The sequence below is a fragment of the Leptidea sinapis genome, chromosome 26, assembly GCF_905404315.1.
Source record: "Leptidea sinapis chromosome 26, ilLepSina1.1, whole genome shotgun sequence".
NCBI lineage: Eukaryota > Metazoa > Arthropoda > Insecta > Lepidoptera > Pieridae > Leptidea > Leptidea sinapis.
The window spans coordinates 10,616,435-10,637,080 of record NC_066290.1 but is presented as its reverse complement, the minus strand read 5'-3'; the positions used below and the strand labels follow the sequence as shown (position 1 = coordinate 10,637,080).

At 36.1% G+C, this 20,646-nt stretch overlaps 3 protein-coding genes across 5 annotated transcripts in view; 1 reads left to right on the top strand and 2 right to left on the bottom strand.

Moving 5' to 3' along the window:
* Positions 1-20,646, bottom strand: part of LOC126972445 (chitooligosaccharidolytic beta-N-acetylglucosaminidase) — a 561,898-nt gene that overhangs the window by 407,620 nt on the left and 133,632 nt on the right. The window lies entirely within an intron of this gene.
* Positions 2,562-12,446, top strand: LOC126972485 (palmitoyl-protein thioesterase 1). The gene is made up of 6 exons (XM_050819285.1): positions 2,562-2,668; positions 2,968-3,182; positions 3,540-3,777; positions 6,525-6,689; positions 9,342-9,618; positions 11,206-12,446. The coding sequence occupies exons 2-6, from the start codon at positions 3,089-3,091 to the stop codon at positions 11,329-11,331; spliced, it is 900 nt and encodes a 299-aa protein (XP_050675242.1). The 5' UTR covers positions 2,562-2,668; positions 2,968-3,088; the 3' UTR covers positions 11,332-12,446.
* On the bottom strand, positions 12,256-20,586 carry LOC126972494 (uncharacterized). The gene is made up of 6 exons (XM_050819300.1): positions 20,419-20,586; positions 17,385-17,559; positions 16,629-16,741; positions 15,611-15,703; positions 13,394-13,524; positions 12,256-12,841 (listed from the first exon to the last, which is right to left on the bottom strand). Exons 1-6 carry the CDS (start codon positions 20,518-20,520, stop codon positions 12,643-12,645), a joined length of 813 nt encoding a protein of 270 aa, XP_050675257.1. The 5' UTR covers positions 20,521-20,586; the 3' UTR covers positions 12,256-12,642.

The window sequence follows — 20,646 nt, the reverse complement described above, 5'->3', positions numbered from 1 at the left end:
AAACTCATGTTGGTAAGTCAAGATTGCATGTAAACTAATTTTTATAGATTAGGTACCTACATTATATTGAAAATATAAGATGTAATGATTAAAAAATTATTAATAGTATCCACAAAGACAGCCACGTTTTTTCATAACATGGTGTAAAAGGTATAAGCGATTATATTTCCTATTTTCATTATGAACTAAAATAGGTAGGTAATAGATACCTACAAATAAGGAAGACTGTGATTGTTTTAGTCATATTAATAGGATATGGTCTGAATAATAAATAAATAATGATATATGAATCATTTAATTGTCTGTTTTATCACCCTTGAAAAATACTGATAACCTAAACACATGGTCAGGCCTTACCGCCGCACCATCGGACGGTCCGGCGTCGTACTCGGTACGGTCCGGATGGTAATAATAATAATTTTGTGGGATGGACTATGCGACATACAATCGAATACCAGTACCAGAACATTACCAGTGGGAGGCTCCTTTGCACAGGATGCCGGCTAGATTAAGATACCACAACGGCCCCGGCACCTATTTCTGCCCGTGAAACAGTAATGTCTAAACATTACTGTGTTTAGGTCTGAAGGGCGCCGTAGCTAGTGAAGTTACTGGGAAAACAACTTATGTCTCAAAGAGACGAGCGATATTGTAGTGCCGCTCAGAATTTTTGGGTTTTTCAAGAATCCTGAGCGGCACTGCATTGTAATGGGCTGGGTGTATCAATAACCATCAGCTGAACGTCCTATTCGTCTCGTACCTTATTTTCATAAAAAAAATATATTATATAATTAGGCTATTAGAGCGCGCGATTAAGTGGAACATCTTCCCTACTAGCGTTGATTCACGCAGGTTTAGCGCGGGACGCCTGTAGGGATGTCCTTGATCGATATTTTTTTCCGTAGCAAAACTTCTGTGCCTTTTAATACCTTTTTATTTAAAAATCATTGACTTATTAAATTTCAAAATGAACACTACCTACTTACCACATAGAGAACAATGACATTAAAAAAAATGACACTCATCTACTTGAAAATAATTAATTATAAAATAACGGCGAACAAAACCTGGAACACACCCGGCTGAAACTAAAAAGCTGATGGTCAAATATAGTTAACCTTAGATAATTTATATATCTAGATAGACTGTGACAGCTGTAGATACGTCGAAACAAATAGCGGCGAACTTAACCTCTTTTTCAGACATGCACGCACACTAAGGCAAAGTGACATACGCATCGCGAGTGTAAGACGTAGCTTGTCAGGCACACTAAAGTAATAAACTCGGTGTGTTGTTATCTAGACGTATAAACTATTATCTTTGTGCGAGCAAAAACATCCCGTCAACATCTACAGATTCATAAGTATCCATCCCTAGTCTGTGGTTTTACGAATAATTTCAATCACCTACAACATATTATTTCAAGTAATGTAACAGAAATACTAAATGCCTTACACGAGTTAGTCAAAAAAAGTAAAAACACAGGAGCTATTGAGTACAGTAGATACACATATATCCACACACATCGTAAATAAATAAAGGTATTTTGCGAACATTTTATAAGCGGTAAAAATATAATAACTTTAATTTTTAAAACTTGAACCAGTCTTTCTGTTTAAAGGATCATCCCGCCACCGCAAGTAGCACCTGTTCACGAGCATGATGTATGGGCCAGCCATCGTCTCCCTCGACCATATTTTAGGGATGGGAACGACCCGTCCCACTTCATCGCCACAAGAACCTTTCAAATTTGATATAAATATAAAATAAGTAAATTTTATGTATCTTTATCATTATGTTTCCCCATTTAATTTATGATCCATATTAGTTGTTCGAGATAATTCAAGATAGCTTTGTATGAAAGCAAAACCTTGGCACTGACTTGAGAGATATGCAATCAAAATCAAAGAGCCTTTGAGATATGGTGCTGGAGACGAATAGAAAGAATAAGCTGGGCTGATATGGTGACTAACGAAGAGGTATTAAAATAATAAATGAGAATAAACAGTAAAACACAAAAAACAGAGAAAAAGTCAGAGGCAAGAGAAGAGAGGCCACCTTATACGATTTATAAAAAAATATCATAGAGGGATGGATTCGTGTTTTCTAAATTCGTTGATGTATTGAAAATCGTTAGCTAAATAATGCCATCTATTCTGAAATCCTGATACTCAGATGCGCTTTAACTGTCCCTCCTCTGATAAGTTAGCTAATTCGATCAGTTTCACTATTAAAACAAAGATGGCACTGTCTGGTAAATAAGTGCCCATGGAAGTTTTGCGAATAATTTGCGTTTGCGAGTTGTGACTCGGAGCATAGATAAGAGTAATATATAGGTACAGACATAGATAGGCAACTCGTCACTTTATATTTTCTTATCCGTTAGCGCCATCAAGCACAAGTAAGCAGTAGGTAGATATTCTCAAGCAGACGCCGTTTGCTAGGTATACCTATTACAATGATGTTTTTAAAACTTATAAGAACTGTCAAAGTTTCAAACTCCGTTTCAATATCGGCATACAGATGGCGTTAGTTTCAGAGAAAAAAATGAATGTTTGAATGTTACCTACCAATTACCATAGCATGACTCGGAGTCGGAAGTCGGAAATAACTGATTGGATTGAATTAAATAATAAACTATTTAATTATTCACAGAACATAGACTTAAGTAGGTACACACTGATCTTTCTTAATGTTTGCTGCTCACACCGTATAAAAATCAATACAATTAATTTAATTATTTATTTGTTTATTGGTAATTAATAAATCAAACCGCCTTACACCACCTTTAAAGTTTCAACTAATTACTTACTGCTGACCAACTACCAAGGTGGAACCTCATATTATTTACTCTATGCTGCTGAGTGTTGACCATTTATCCAGTGTACAATTTATTTATTGGTTGTTTACTTGTTGTTTGTTGTTTTGTACTTTGCTCTCATATTTCATTTTCCATTATCGGTTCAGTCGGTAACCAACTTGGTATCGATTTAGATGTACGTGCGAAAAAGGCAAACGAAACATTGAATATAGAATAAACTCTTAATATAATTGGAGAAATTAATTAGCAAAAAGAAGCAGAAGAAAAATGATGAAACTTTTGATAGTAATGTTGTTATTTGTAAATATTTGTTACTCAGAGCCAGCGAAACCTACACCGATAGTCTTATGGCATGGAATGGGTATGTTAAAAATCATTATCATATTTATTTTTGGTATATTCAATTAACTAGAATCTAAAATAAATGAAAAACTTAAAGTTTAAAATTTTATAAAAAAATTAAAGTTTAAGTAAATTATAGTTAAATTAAATAAATATGAACTTATTTAATTGTTCAATAGAAAGTACTTAAAAAATAAAATCATAACTATTCAGTGAGTGATTTAGTTAAAAAACTAATCTATCACAAAAAAGGATGATTAAACTTAAAGATAAAATAAAAGTATTAGTAATCCAAGTATATTCAGCATATATAGAAATATTTAACAAAATATAAAGTATTTATTTCATGTACAAAGGTTTATCAATATTGTTACAGGAGACACATGCTGCTTTCCATATAGCCTTGGTCACTTAACGGAGTATCTTAAAATGAAGATCCCCGGTGTTTATGTGAATTCACTCAAAATTGGTGAATCTACTATGGAAGAAATGGAAAATAGCTTTTTTATGTCTCCAAATAAGCAAATTGAATATGCTTGCGATGTTATAAGTAATGATCCGAGGTTAAAAGATGGGTTTAATGCTATCGGATTTTCACAAGGAAGTCAATTTTTGTGAGTATATATAGCAATATTTTGAAAATAATTGAAATTAAAAATAATATAAACCTATTAGTTTATATTATTAGACAAACACATAAATTACCTGTGGGATTATTTTACCAGTGGCACCAGCAAGGTGGATATCACAGTGGCACCTTTTTTCTGCTGTGGAACAGTAATGTGCAAGCAAGTGTTTTGGTTAGAAGGGTTCCATAGCTAGTGAAATTCTGGGCTAAGGACACTTAACATCTTATGTGGCAAATTAATCAGCAAAGTGCAATGTCGCTCAAAATTTTGGGTTCAATCAATAGTCCTGGCATTGTCTTGTTACTTCTTCTCATTAATAATAATTTCAACATTTCCTATTTTAAAACTGTCTGAACATCATCTTAATTCCACACCTCTGTAATTTTTTAGTTCTATCTAATATATAAAATTCTCATGTTGCAGTGTTTGTAGTTAAACTCCTTCGAAACGGCCTGACCAATTCTCACGAAATTTTGAGTGCATATTGGGTAGGTCTGAGAATCGGACAACATCTATTTTTCATCATCATTTATTCTTCCCCCTAAATGTTAAGGGTGGTCCACGGCAATTTTTTTTTATTTTTTTTGACATTTTTTTTAAATTTGTATGATTATAAGTCAGCATTAAAAAATACATACAACTTCAAATTTTCACCCATCTACAATCAACAGTTACATTTGTATTGCGATTTCAATATCGGCATTACAATGTTTGCTGGGTCAGCTAGTATTAATATGATATATATCATTGGATATGTTTATTTGTGATATAGAAATATAAATTAGAATGTTTCACCATATTCATCTAAATATAAGGTATCATCATCACCAACTAACCCCGCAAGATCACAGGTATTTAATAGTAACAATAATTATAACAATTGATAGACATTGCTGTTCCATACATACATACATACATAAAATCACGCCTCTTTCCCGTAGGGGTAGGCAGAGACCACTTCTTTCCACTTGCTTAGCTTGCAATCCTTACATACTTCTTTCGCTTTGTCCACTTTCATTATTCCTTTCATACATGCTCTCTGGTTTAGGGTACTCTTGACCTGGCCTTTTTTCAAGACGTCCCTGATTTGATCTTGAAACTTCCGCCTAGGTTGACCTCTTCCAACACTTTCATTCACACTGGCCTTATACACTTTCTTCGTCAATCATTCTTCATTCAGTCTCTCGACATGTCCAAACCATCTCAGCATACCTTTCTCAATTTTTGTCACAACATCTTCTTTCAGACCACAATGTTTCCTTATCTCACTATTTCTTATCCTGTCACTCAGTTTAACTCCTATCATACTTCTCGACACTCTCATCTCAACTGCATTTATTGTGCTTTCATGTTTCTTCTGCCATACCCAACTATCACTTCCGTACATGAGTGTTATAACCAACACCCCCTCATGCACTGCCAAGCGAGCCTTATTAGACACCTTCTGACTGTTCATAAAGGAGTGCAAAGCTCCATTCACCATGTTTCCTGCATTCACTCTTCTTTCAATATCACTCTCATACATTGCTGTTCCAAATACTCATTACAAATAACAATTTCTGAAGAAATCAACAAATATACTGAACTGAAGGATGAACTGGCTTGAATCTGGAACCAAAATAAAGTATACATAATTCCAACAGTCCTTTCACACAAGAATTAATTAATCAATTTAGCTAGAATCAGTTGAATAATTACAGATTTCATGAGTCTTTATATAGTTTTAAACTAAAGATTTGGGAGCATTTAAGAATTTAGTTTATATTATTGTTATAAGTCAGTTACTTATAATTTAAAAATTTAAAATCATTTATTAATAGTATTTTTTAAGTGTTTTGGCAAAGCTATGTACACCATAATTGTTCCACATATCAGACACATTACCCTGTATGTATAAAACTAGTTTGTAAGGACAATATGTGTAATGTGGTTGTACTTAGTAAACAAATAAATAAATAAATAGATTTGAGATTAGCTGGAGTTAAGGGCTCCTTTGTATATTCGGGTATTAAATTTTACAATAAAATACCAGAGAGTATATTCTAGGATTTACTGATATAAAACTGAGACAGAAAAAAATTGTATTTTCATAATGAGTAGCCTATGCTGTTTTGTTATTATTTGATTTAAGAGATGGGCTGGGAGTTTCTTATCATTTCTTCTCACCATGTCAAAGCTAAGGAACTAGTAAAGGTACAACTGATGTAGTTGTTTACCAAGTGTTGTTGCAATATGTTATGTTTTGTCACTCCATATTGTGAATACTTAAATAATTTATATAATTTATAAGTAACCTTAGTAAGTTCCACTTCCTGTTTGGCAACACATGACAACTTTAGTGTGCGTGAGAGGTACCTGATACGTCTTACATTCTCGATAAGCCAGTCACTTAGATTTAATGTGTATGTGTTGCTGAAAATAAAGGCTAACGGTTTGCCACTATTTTTTTCTACGCGTTCACAGCTTTTGAGTCTCCTAGACGTATAAATTATCTAAGGGTAAATTAATATATAGAAAGAAGTATATAAATATGCGTAATGGAGGACACAGTGTTGGGGGCCTACCCCCCACAAGATAGACCGACGATCTGGTCAAAATCGCAGGAATACCTTGGATGAGGGCAGCACAGGACCGATCGTCTTGGAAATCTTTGGGTGGAGGCCTTTGCCCAGCAGTGGACATCTTCCGGCAGATGATGATAAAATAAATATTCTCTATTTGTGTTTCACCAGGAGAGCATTGATACAGAGATGTGGTCATAAAATTGGTGCGGTGAAAAACCTGATATCCATGGGAGGGCAACACCAGGGTGTCTATGGCTTGCCACACTGCGGAGCATTGCAGCGTGAAAGCTGTGATTATGCTAGGAAACTTCTGAACTATGCCGCTTATTACAGGTAACAGACCATACATACAAACAAAAAAATAATAATTTTTAAAACCATAATTCTAGAAACATCCAATTGAACACATTCTTTCCCACTAAGATATTTAAAACAAATTACAAGATTTTATTTCTGTAGCTATTAACCTCCCATTCCATTTTCCTGGAGTGTTCGGAATATAGCAATATACAGGATAGTATTGTGAAATTTTAAATGCATATTTATCTATAAACATAACATTCATAATTTTTTTTTATAGAAATCCAATATTTTAGTTTATTAGGAGGTATTGGTAATGGGTCTCTTGTTTCCGCAATAAAACCCCTGAGTTGGGTCCATTTTGCGCACAGTGTTTGCCAGACATTCCAACCAGCCCAGGTCCTTCCAGAAGTTCAGAACTCCGGCATTCACAGACTTCTTGAGCAACCTTGTATTCACTAAGGTTGGCCACCCCTGCATTAGGACCTGCACTTAGGACCCTCCGTCACGCCGATTTTGAAAAAGTTCTTGTTTAGTGATGGTGTGACCCATTAGGATGCCCATCATGATTCGATTTAAAGAACTGTATTTCTCATTAAGACAGTCGTCACTTACATGAGAACATAAAATCAGTGAATGAGAGGCGAATTGCTGGTTTCTACAGCTGTCAGGTTGGGCTATAGTGCAGGAATCGCTTCTTTCGACTGTCTTCAGCCTGAGCCATTTATCAATCGGGTGTTGTGTAGGTTGTTGGTGAGAGCGTATCCATGAACGCATTTGGTTTAAGGGCAACTTTGGATATCGGGAGATATCTTTAATGAAAAATAAAAAGCTTGGTCCCAAGCGGAATAACAATTTTCACTTGGTCAGCCCACTCAAGGCATGTTTTTAGTGAGTAGGACGTGCGGATTACAGAGGTGTTCGGATATTGGTAAATGTAAAAAATATATTTAAAATGACTTAAGTTTTGTATGCATAAATAATATAATACTTAGCACGTAATTTAATAGAAGATATAGATGTTCCATTTGAGTATTATTATTATCATATAGTTATATAGATAAGTGCAAAAGGTTATCTATAGGTCTAAAGTCTAAACCTACTTCATGTCTTCTTAAATATCATTGTGGTTTTTGTATTTTTAGGTAAATTTAGTTACAGGTACCTACTGCACGGGCTAGTAAAAAAAGAAGGACTCCGCGCCGTGATATTAGCAAGTGAAGCACCTTTATGTTAGTGTAAGTGCGGTTACGGGGTATACCAGTTACACAATTTTTTCCCACTTAAATAATAATATATCCACAAATACTTTAATATCATTGTTTTTATACTTTTTCACAACGCACGACGGCATTTTTAAAATATTTTATTGCGACGCAAACTGATCTGTCACAGACGATGGCAAATCTCTTGATGGCGGCCGATCGGCTTGTATTAGTGTATGTGTGGGGGCTATATATTTCACGTTTACGGGCTTGTTTTGGTGCCTCACTGTTATGTAAGGTGACACGGAGTAAGTACTCCGTGTCACCTTACATGTCACCTTTTTTTACTCGTCCGTGAGGTACTGTAATATCTTTGTAGTATTATTTTCTAATTCGACTCACAATTGGTCGCCACCTCTTTTTAGAGGTCATTCGAGTTCACTCATGCACCTGACCGCCAACGGCAGATTTGATTTGGTCTTTCCATCGCATAGGTGACCGTACCCTGGACCTATCAGGTGATCTATGACCTGGCTGTCTCGCCTCGATACGCGTCCGAAGAAGTTGAGTATTTTGGACTACTATGTCTGGTTAAATAAAATACTTTACATAGTATAAAAGGAGTATAGTTATAACTGATTTTTTACAACAATTTGAGGACTGTGTGATTACAGCCTGTAGATATTATATTCAGAATGGTCCAAGTGTAATCGCTTCTTTTGGGACGTAGTTTCACTTCTAAAGTTTGACTTTAACTGATATGGAGTGCTAACGGCCGTTCCCAATATACTATCTACAGATAGAGATAAATCACTACCTTCTACTGTCAGTAATTAGCTGTCAATAATCTGAAGCTGTCCCAATATACCCGATAAGACATTCTAATCGACTTATATGGGGTCGCGTGAATTGCAATTTCCATACAAACTTCTATCGCTGGTAAGCTATGCGTCGTCCCATTGACAGACAGCGTGTACGGATAAGGTGAGTTACCGTCGATAAGTTTATTGGGACAGAAAAGTCAACGATAGTTACGATTTTTATCTCAAGTAAGAGATAGACTGAATATTGGGAACGGCCGTAAGACACTCATTATGACTTCAAATAATAAGTTACAGCTTTAACTACTTGAGTAACTAACTGAAATAATTTATTAGCATAGTATGTGCCTATACACTGTAAATAAATAAAGCTGTTATGTTACCATTGAGATTCAACGAATCATATACAAATATTTTGAAAAAGAAATCTAAGTATAAATAATTTTATCACCAATAAACAGAAGATGACAGGATCGACCAGAACTCAGATAGCGACCGGTAAACCCCTCGCATTTTATCGGGAATGGAACGACCCTCCCCACGACACAGCCACAAGCAATGATATTCTAGTATATACATGTCATACAGAGTATGACTATGGTTTATGTGTTACGATTATATATTTTATGGAGCCCTAACTAGAATACTTTTGTTTGCAGTTGGGTCCAAAAAGCCTTGGTGCAAGCTACTTATTGGCACGATCCATTAAACGAGGAATTGTACAAAGTGCACAGTGAGTTTCTGTCCGACGTGAACAACGAAGTGTCTATCAACAAGACTTATATTGATAACCTGAGTAACCTGGAGCATTTCGTGATGGTGAAGTTTGAAAACGATACAATGGTCCAGCCCAAGGAAACAGAGTGGTTCAGCTTCTATGAGCCTGGCCAAGCGAAGAAGATAATAACATTGCAAGAATCAGATATTTATTTACAGGTAATTCTTATTTAATGCTGTTCGAAGTAAATCGATACATATACAATACATATACAATGTAATACATATAGGTGACATCCTCCTGGAATGAAGGCCTCAATAGGCAGGCAGAGAACCTACCCAACTTGTGTCCACTGAGGATACTGGGCCTTTTATTTATTTGTCGTTTGAGTATGTTTGTTGCATCATTTTACATATTATATTGTAGAATTGTAAATCTTGATATAAAAGAGTGGCAATGAATTTCTTGCTACTTCTTCTCATTATCTCAACCATTTACGAAGTAGCGGTAGATTCAATAAGAAAAATGTTTTTTTTGACATTCATAAGTGTCATTTCCGTGACCTACATGAATAAAGTGATTTTGATTTGATTTGATTTAAAGATCATAGAGCTGGAGGATGTGTTTTAGATGTTACTAATATCTCTCATTATGCAACGGAAAAAAATTCTCTAAACGTTGCCCAACAATCAAATGTGTGTAGGCTATAATAATCAATGAAATTTTGGAAGTGATATGTTTTTCATTGAAGAGGAACAATAATCATTCATATTATGTTAATTAAAAATTTAAATGTATTGTAAAAAATAAATTAACATCTAAGGCCTACTAAAATGTGAAAGATTATTTGGATGATAAAGATAGTTGCAATTAATGTTTCTAAATTAATTGTTAATGAATATTGATTGGATTATTATTGAATTATACTCATTTGAATGCTATTTTTTGTACTTCATTCTGACTTGCACAAAATCACTTATAAAGTTTTACAGTGAAAAAAGATTTTTTTAATATGAAGCTCATATGTATGCGACGTTGTCAATTTTCTAATAGAGGTGTGTTACTTTGATAAACTTTATATATATAATGAAAATGGTCTTTGTTTGAGGCTCTTTCACGCCTAAACCACTGATCGTATCGACATGAATTTACCACTATTCAATGCGAAATTTATCCTAGATAGTTTATGGCTACTTATTTTTTTTATTGTTTGATTTATTCCCATTTAAAATTCGACCAGCGAAGTGGGTGGGAACGCCTAATCGTTTATAATTTGATTTATTTTCTTTCAAAAATGATAACTACGTAAAAGTGAATTGAAAAGAAAGTCATACAAAGTTCGATTCTAACATATGGTCTCGTTGATACCTTAGTTTAACTAAGGTATATGATATTAATAGGTATGTTTATATTCCTTCGCACGACACCCCACATGTTAGGATATCCTCCCCACCATCTGGATGTGTGGCGGTCCTCCACAGTGCGGTTTTCAAGGAGCTTTCTTCCTCGTACTACTAAGCTGTGGAATGAGCTTCCTTGTGCGATGTTTCCGGGACCGTACAACATGGATACCTTCAAAAAAGCGCGTACACCTTCCTTAAAGGCCGGCAACGCTCTTGTGATTCCTCTGGTGTTGCAAGAGAATGTACGCGGCGGTGATCACTTAACACCAGGTGACCCGTACGCTCGTTTGTCCTCCTATTCCATAAAAAAAATATAATAAAATATAGCATTTTATAATATAAACACGTATTTAGTCATGGATATTTTTAAACCAGTTTTAATATATATATGTTTATTTTCAGGATCGCCTAGGCCTAAAGAAAATGGATGAAGCTGGAAAATTAGTTTTTCTATCACAACCTGGTGATCATTTAAGATTCACTGAAAAATGGTTTTTCGAGAAAATAATGAAACCTTATCTCCTTTAATCAAAGACTGATAAATGAATCTCATTAGAATTAATTGAAAAGTACAGTCGACAGCAAACATTAATTACATTACTTACTTATATGCGGGCTGTACACTACATATCATGAAATAGAAATAAGTGCACTTAATTATTATATTATTTACTTATGTTATTATTACAATTATGTGTCTTGGATGTGGCTTGGAATCGGTTATAAATTTAACGGTTATAACCCGTTTATATTTATTATTTTGTTGGAAGTGTAAGCCTTTTTATAACCTTTATTAACCAGTTATTTTCCGCGTTTCTGCAAAATGGTAGACTATATGCTAGATTCATGCGGTTGTTAAAAAATAAATTAAATATCACTAAAATTTAAATTGTGCACTAACAAATAGATTCGGCGATGGAAAAACCGATCTAAACCGGTTTATTCAACAGTCTTCTTAAATATACTTAAATATAACCAAAAATTGTAAAATTATAGTTGAAGATAGGACAAAACCAAATGAGAAGTTCTCGGTGCACTAAAACCTTAACCGGTTTGAATTTGTGTTCCAACACTTGGGTTATCAATTTTTTTGTTGTTTATTTCTCCTCATATTTGTCGTTTATCAACCGATTTGAAAAATCATATGAAAGTGTTATACTGCCAGATTGAACCTATTGTAAAATTCAGATCTGATTAGAAGTAATTTTATAGGAATACATGTAAAGGTTTCTTCGGAAACAAAAGAAGCATTTGTATACAGAAAGGATCATCTGGTTGTGGCGGCGGCGTGGCGCGGGTCTTTAATTTACCTAAAATATGGTCGGGGGAGTTAATGGCTGATCCATGCGTCATTTTTTAACGTTTGTGTATTTTTATAGCAAAACTCTATAATTTTACGTTAAACCTGTTCGAACGAAATACTTTTAATCTTAGGTCAGAGAAAAACGCGAATGAATTAAATAAATATATTTAATTACACACACTCGTACGAAACACAACAACAGCACACACACACACACACACACTCATACATAGAGATTGTTGATTTACAGTTTTGTAATTATAAATTTTAGATAATCCAATTTATGGCTATGTTATGATATTTTGTCTACACATACAATAAAATCGTAATAAAATAAAAACTGTGACTTTTTCTCTTATAGATTACTTTACAATACTTTATACTATAAAGTACTTTTTTGAAATTCTATGTATGTCCAGTGCGCAAAAACCCATTCGGCCTAATGGGCATATATTAAATAAGTGTCGCATTTTAATTAAATTTAAATTTTGATCGACGGCTTTTTAAAGGACGTTGAAAAAGAACTTGTGCGTATTTCATTCGATTAATTCTTCCAACTCAAGTCTTCGTATAACCTCCTTATCTTTGTCTGTGTGCGTGCGCGCGTCTACATACACGCGGACATATCTGTTCTCGCTGGAGCTCCGCTTGATGAAGGGCGCGTTGGGTCCTCGCAGCTTGTGCAGTGGAAACTTCACCAAACACGACATCATGCAGCGTTCCGCTATCTTATAGCTGAAATTTTTACACACATACTGTTATTCCCAAAAAGGTATAAAGATTGTGACACGAGTCACGGCAGACGGGTTTTTATAACAGCAAATCTAATTAATATGGATAGATTTAAAATCACAATAAATTTTGAATATCCCCCAGTGCTCTGTGGACGGCTGGTGTTGCGTAGAGACGTCGCATCATTGTGTGTCTTCACCTGATTCCTTACGCCGATCTTCGACTTTCGTACCACACACCACAAATTAGGATATCATCTCCACCATCTGAATGTGTAGCATTCCTCCACAGTGCGGTATTCAAGAATTTTTTTTCCACATACCACAAAGCTGTGGTATAAAAAAATGTTTCTGTACGGGACGATACGACATGGGTTCCTTAAAAGCACGTACACCATCTTTAAAGGCCGACAACGCTCCTGTGATTATTATGGTGTTGCGGGAGAGTGTTCGCGGCGGTGATCACTTAAAACCATACGTGACTCTCGCTCCTACGCTCGTTTGTCCTGGAAAAGGTCCATAAAAACTATGAGATAATATTCTGTTGATATCGTACTCATATTGATTGATGCAGTCCATCCTCACAACATTGTAACCCTGGTCGTGCGACAGTTCCTTGGATTTCTCAGCCATCATTACGGCCAGGCCTTGTCTACGGTATTCCGGCAGTACAGTCAACATCTTTATCTGAAAAATGGTTTCGACAACATTTACCGTTTAATCATTTCCTATTATAGTATTAAAAATAAAATGGCATATCAATTAACTTTTTTTTACAGGAAAGTGTCAACTATTTTAGACTGCTTCGGTTGCTAGCGGTAAACATGTGTGAAATGCGGTGCTTTAGGTCTCGGTACCAGGACGTGCCAATTGCGTTTGCCGTGAGGAAATTTTCTAACAGCACCGAGTCTGGAATTGTGCCCATTCCTCGGCAATGTGGGTGTGAAAGACATGCCTGAGTGATGAAAAATGTGTCTAAGACTGTATTGAAACAAATTTTGTAGGATGAGCCTTTAGTGTACAAAGGCATCTGTTTAAATTTTCAAACAGATTGCAGAAGATCCTAGAGTGTTGTGTTCATTTTAAAAATGTTAGCTACGAGGGCTGCACTAAAAGTATCGGGAATGGAATATTTCCAGTGTTCCTGTCATATTAAAATCTTTTTAATTGAAAACTCCTTGGTTTTAAAAATCGAATACCATTTATTTATTTAAAAAAAGATTCTCAGTCTTGTCACAAGGTCTTTTCAAACTTGTTTAGTCGTTGAGAAAATGGAATTGACTTGAGAAAATTTTAGAGCGATGTTTTATTATGACTTTCGAAGTGGTTTAACACAAAAACAGTGTGTTGACCGGATGATTTCTGCATTTGGTGATGAAGCCCCATCCAAAACCACAATTTATCGCTGGTTTGCTGAATTTCAACGTGGACGTGTCAAGCTCAGTGATGATCCTCGTCAAGGTCGTCCAAAAACTGCAGTCACCAAAGAAAAGTCAGTCTCGAAAGATTCCACGCAGGATCCTCAAATGCTGTATACAACATCGTATCAGGTGGCGAATCCTGGATATACGCGTACGAACCCGAAATAAAAAACCAGTCACGAGTTTGGGTGTTCGGAAATGAGTTAAAGCCAACAAAAATTGTTCGTTCACGGAGTGTTGCGAAAAAAATGGTGGCCACGTTTGTCTCCAAAACCGGCCATGTTGCGACTATTCCTATTGAGGACAAAGAACGGTTAATGCAGAATGGTATGCTAGCATTTGTTTGCCACAGGACGTTTCTAAACTCCGTAAAGAGAACTGCAACCGCCGCATCATCCTCCATCACGACAATGCGAGTTCTCACACCGCGCACAGAACAAAAGAGTTTTAGAGCAAGAAAAACAGAATTATTAGATCTGCCGTACAGCCCCGACCTAAGCCCTAATGATTTCTATACTTTCCCTAAAATAAAGAATAAATTGCGTGGTCAGATATTTTCATCACCTGAAGAAGCTGTGGACGCCTACAAAACGGCCATTTTGGAGACCCCAACTTCCGAATGGAATGGTTGCTTCAATGATTGGTTCCATCGTATGGAAAAATGTATCAAATTTCGCAGAGAATACTTCGAAAAGCAATAAATACATTTTTAAATAGTAATGTTGTGTCACTTCATTGATTCCCGAAATTTTCAGTGCCGCCCTCGTATGCCTAAGCCAAAAGTAACTTATCTTTTGTAGGGAATGATGAAATAGGATTAAATTAGTAAGCAACCAATTTTCCCATCAACAATGAATTAATGTTATGCTACAGGTGTTAGTTAATTCAGTGAAGAAAATGGAGGGGAAATTGTTTATCGCTATGTGAATCGCTTCAGAAGAAACTGTCCCACAAGCACCGGAAGTGCATTAACATATAACTTCTAATGAAACTCGCGTCTTGTTCAGACGAATCTGTTTGTGCATATAAGTCAGTTAGTAAATTTATAATCACTTGGACACGTTTTACGCCTCTACATGAGGCATTATCACGAGCTGTTAACTCGCCAGGCGCTGGAATGAGGGTAAAATTCTTGCTGGAGGAGTTTGAAGTGATGCATTGAAAATTAAGAAATTAAATCTGACATCGACACAAAAAATCTTATTTTCCAACATTTTAAAATATCAATTAAGTCTAATAATACCCATAAATGAAATAATAAGGCTATACAACAGAGTGAGACATAAGAGGGGTTTTTTAGTTAGGGTTTGGTTTAGTGCATTTTGTAGGTTGAATTTGATCTTTCGTCGTACCTCAAATATCTTCGGCACCTTATAAAACTCCCAGAGATTTGGTATTTCTTGCAGCTTTGCTATGAAGTAAAGGAAGTCCTTTGTGTCTGCATTCTGTTGATAAATAGCAACTTATCAAATATATCTTTAAAGTAATAATAACATCATATTTAATGAAACGGATTTTTATTGAAATCTAGACTACAATGAGGTTATCTCAGGCGTATTATTAGTGTGTTTGAAAACAGCAATATTGATAAGATTTTATTATTCTAGGTCATTCGCTAAACAGGAAGGCAAAGCCAAATTGTGTATGGAATATTTCTTTCAGGTCTGGTCTGTGGTTCACCACAGTCAGTCAGCTCGAATGTTCTAATTGGAGTTAAAAAAAAATGATTTAAAATCACTTATTGAACGTCAAAAGACTACCACCCATTCCAAAGTGTATGCCTCAGGCCCGAGAAGAACAGGCACAAGAAACACAGCAGGCTTTAAAATAAATATACCGCGTGCAGCGCAGAGTTGCTCTAACTATTAGGGTTCTTGTGCTCTATTATGTGTCTTTTGCCGCATGTATCACTTTGTTTATCCTGATTCCTGCCGCCGAATTCCACCCTTGCAGGAGACACTACAGACTTGGCCATCACCCGCAGTTTCTGGATGTGTGGCGTTCCTCCACAGTGCGGTTTTCAAGGATCTTTCTTCCACGAACAACTAAGTTATGGAATGAGCTTCCTTTTGCGGTGTTTCCAGGACGATACGACATGAGTAAATTCAAAAAAAGCTCGTTCACTTTATTAAAAGGGCCGTAACGCTCCTGATTCATCTGGTTGTTGACGAACAAGTGACCTGTACGCTCGTTTTCCCTCCTTTTCCATTAAAAATCAAACAGATACGGCGTCTCGTACTGCTTCTAATATCGACGAATCTTTGTATCTACATTACAATCCGAAATAAACCCTCATTGAAGTGGAAGACAGTTCGAGAAGTGGTAAATTGAGAAAAGAAACAACTACATATTCAAGAGGTTGGTCAATACTTGTCTATAAAATGCGAAGTTCCTCAGGATGCTTGGGTCAACTGGACTGGACGCAAAGTTCAAACACAAGCCTGCAATAGAACCGTCGTCTACAACGGCGCACAGAGAATTACCTGAAAAGGTAATTTTTGTATCAGGTGAAGTTGGGGTGACTTCTTCCAGCAATTCCATTAGTGATTCGCTGCAGAAGTTATTCACTAGAGAGCCAAGAAATTTATGACATTGAGTTCTTTACGGTTGTTTGGGTAAATTATCTCTTTTCAGTAATCTCCAGATCAAGATCAGGTTTGCGCGTTTACCACATTCGTCGTATAATTCATTAATATGAATAAGGAATGAATATAATAATGATATAGCCAGCGTCTTGAATAATCGAAGATCAAGTCATCTCCGATCCACTTGATTCGTTAGCGTAGAGAATAGATGTGGGTTTTCTCTGCATCTTCTACCGCATTTATCACGGGAGTACTCAGAGGAGTTGTTTGGGTTGATACCACCAGAATTCCACCAACGTCGACTGCTATATTCTACAACTAAATCAAAGCGCAAAACGCTCGAGAAATTTCTACCTCTATCTCTTCTTACCCGAACCGATACGACTAAGGGACATGTCCATGGGCGGTTGCCTTACCTCTTTCCACCACATGAGCCTATTGCCTGTTTGCCCTCTCTTACCTATGTAAAAAAAGAAATGGGCGGTGTTCAAGAAGATTTTCCCTACTTATTATTTCGTTATGATAATTATGGCTCGGATACCTTGCTTCAGTATACTAGTAATATACTCATCGATGGCTCTGTCCTCGTTGATATCGAAGTAACTGCGCGCGCGCACGAACACGTGTTCACTCAGGTAATACTGCTTTATGATGTCCAAAGCTTCAGCGGTCTCGTTGTTACGACTCCCTAACTGTTTTAGTTTGAATGAAGTAGCCTGGAACATACACTGCTATTTTTTAGAAAACTGGTTAGAAAGAAAAACTAACTTCCAAGTACGGGTAGATGTATAGTATAGACATAGCAGGACGATATCAACTTCAGGTTGACCGATATTGGTTTCGAGAAAATTCTGTAGTTAAAAGATCCTTTCCAAGAAGATGAAGTCCAGAAATATCTTGGTGCACTTCAAGAAGCCAAAATATGAAACGTTTTTCCACGTGTAACCCAGCTTTGCGATGTGTATTACGCAACTGATTTGGGTGGTGTTTCCAGGTTGATATGAAATATTTGAAAAAACTCTTACAGTCTTCTATAAGACCGGCAGCTCTCTTGTGATTGACCTGTTGCTGGAAGACAGTATGGCGGTGCTGGCTTATAAACCCGAACGTTCGTTTGTTCTCCTACTAAAAAAATAAAAAATATACAAATGTGCGTTTGTTAATAAATAATTTAAGATTACGGGGATATAAACCGCGAGTACTTAAATTAAGGATTGGTCTCCGCTGCGCTCCAACTAGGTACCGCAGGCTTAGTCGCGACTAATAGTATGCCCAAATGGGCGTACTCCAGTACGACAGTCTAGAACAATGCGTGACGTTGACGTGCCACATGTTCTATTAAACTTTTCTTCTTCTTCGTCGGATTACTCTTGACAGAGCAGTCGTGGTCACGTCGAACGACGAACGATTCTACGCCAGTTATCCCTGGTTGTTGCTTCTCTGGCACATGTGTTGAGGGGAGTATTGGTTAGGGCTTTGATCTGGTCTGTCCAGCGCATAGGGGAGCGTCCTCTTGACCTACTGCCGTTGACCCTTCCCTGAACAACAAGTCTCTCTATGGCATGCTCTCCACGTCACGTGATATGTCCGAAGTATCTGAGGATACGGGCTCTGACTATAGATGAAAGCCTTTCTTTCACCTTGAGCTCTTCAAGTATCGAGACGTTTGTGCGGCGTTGTGTCCAAGATACTCGTAGCATTCGTCTCCAACACCACATTTCTAGTGCGTCAATCCTTTGTCTCTCTCGTTCTTTGACTGAACTTTGATTAAACTTTTCTAATAGTTGAAATTAAAATACCGGGTTGCGTAATAAAACCATGTAAAAATAGTACTACAGAAAATAAAAAAGACACTGTGATTACAACTATCATCAGTAGTAAATAAGCATTTTGTATTTTATTAATTTCAATGAAAAATAACAAAGCGTATGTTACAAAATTTGAAAGATGCCATTGAGTGTCAAGATGCCACGCACACAAGATTCTAATAGTTGCCGTAATTAAAAGCTATTAGGGGACGTTCAACAACAGATGCAGGTGTTGAGCTTAACAAGAATAGTTTTGATGTCTGGGAGGAATCGCAGAATGCTCTTGGCATTTTCTGTGATTTATCTAAGGCTTTTGATTGTGTCCAACATTCAACGCTGTTCAGGAAGCTATGTCACTATGGCATAAAGGGAACTGCGCTCGATCTTCTGATTTCATATCTTATAACTAAAATCTAAACAATAGAATTCAGAAGGTCGACGTGAATGGCAGGAGATCTCCTGGTACTCCTCTCAGTATGGGGGTACCACAAGGGTCTATTCTCGGACCGTTCCTCTTCATTATCTACATAAATGATCTTCCTAATCTTATAGAGAAAAAACATAAGGTAGTATTGTTTGCGGACGACACTTCACTGATTTTCAAAGTGAAAAGAAATCAAGCTATGTATGACGAAGTGAACGATATTCTATCTGACATCGTGTACTGGTTTAGCGCTAATAACCTGTTGTTAAATAGGAAGAAAAGGAAATATATAAAATTTACCGTGCCAAATGTCAAAAATGTTGATGCAAGTGTTTTGTGAAACGGAGAGGTGATAAAATCGGTGGAATCTGCTAAATTTCTTGGCATTACTCTGGATTCCAAATTAATATGGGGCCCCCATATTGAAGAATTGGCGAACAGACTTAGTTCTGCAGCATACGCGGTTAAAAAGATTAGACAATTAACTGACATAGATACGGCGCGACTTGTATACTTTAGTTTCTTCCATAGTATTATGTCCTATGGTATATTGCTGTGGGGCAGCGCTGCCCTTATTAATACAATATTTGTGCTGCAGAAGAGGGCTATTCGCGCTATTTATAACCTAGACCCTAAGGAATCATTGAGAGCAAAATTCAAAGAAATTAACATCTTGACTGTTGCTTCTCAATATATTCTTGATAATGTAATGTATGTTCATAGGTACATATGTGAATTTGCCAGAAACTGTCATAACCATAATGTTAACACCAGGAACAGACATGGCCAGGCATTATAAGCTATAATGCCTACTACGTGACTAAGTCGAGTTAACAAGTCTTTTGTGGGGCGATGTATATGCTTTTACAACAGGATCCCAGAAAATGTTCAAAACAAAAGAATTGTTAAAAAACGTTTGTGTGGTGACTTCCTTAATGATACCACAGATTGGGAATGGAGCGACCGCCCTCAGGCTATTAAATAATAAGTTTAATTGTACAATGTTACTTTGTTACTTTGTAAATGTTACTTTAATTGTAAAACATATTTTTGATGAAAAAAAATGCCCACTGAGTTTGTTGCGCCCATTCTTCTCAGGCCTGAGGCATTAATTTTGGAATGGGTTTTTTTACTTTCAATAAGTGGTTTCACATCCTATTTTGAATAAAAATATTTGAATTTAAATTTCAATTGTTGCTAGCTACTGCGGTATATAGTTGGCGAGAGACTAATCCTTTATCTAAGCGCGATCACCAAATTTTGTTGCGATATGTTATTGTCACTCCCTATGTTAAATAAATATATTTCTATTCCATTTTTTTTGTTATAAATTGAAACCTCACCTTTTCAGGTTGTAACAAGTCTTTAATTCCAAAAACATTGTAGCAAGATCGCTTTTGCACTGTAATAAAACTATTAACTATTTTCACAAGAAAATTTCTCATTTCGATTAATTAAATAAATAATATTGTACAACTTTGTCTACACGATGATTTAAATCCAAATAGCGAAATGATAGCTACGTAATGTCAGTTTTATAAAGAGGTTATCCAAAGAAGGTAAGACGGAAG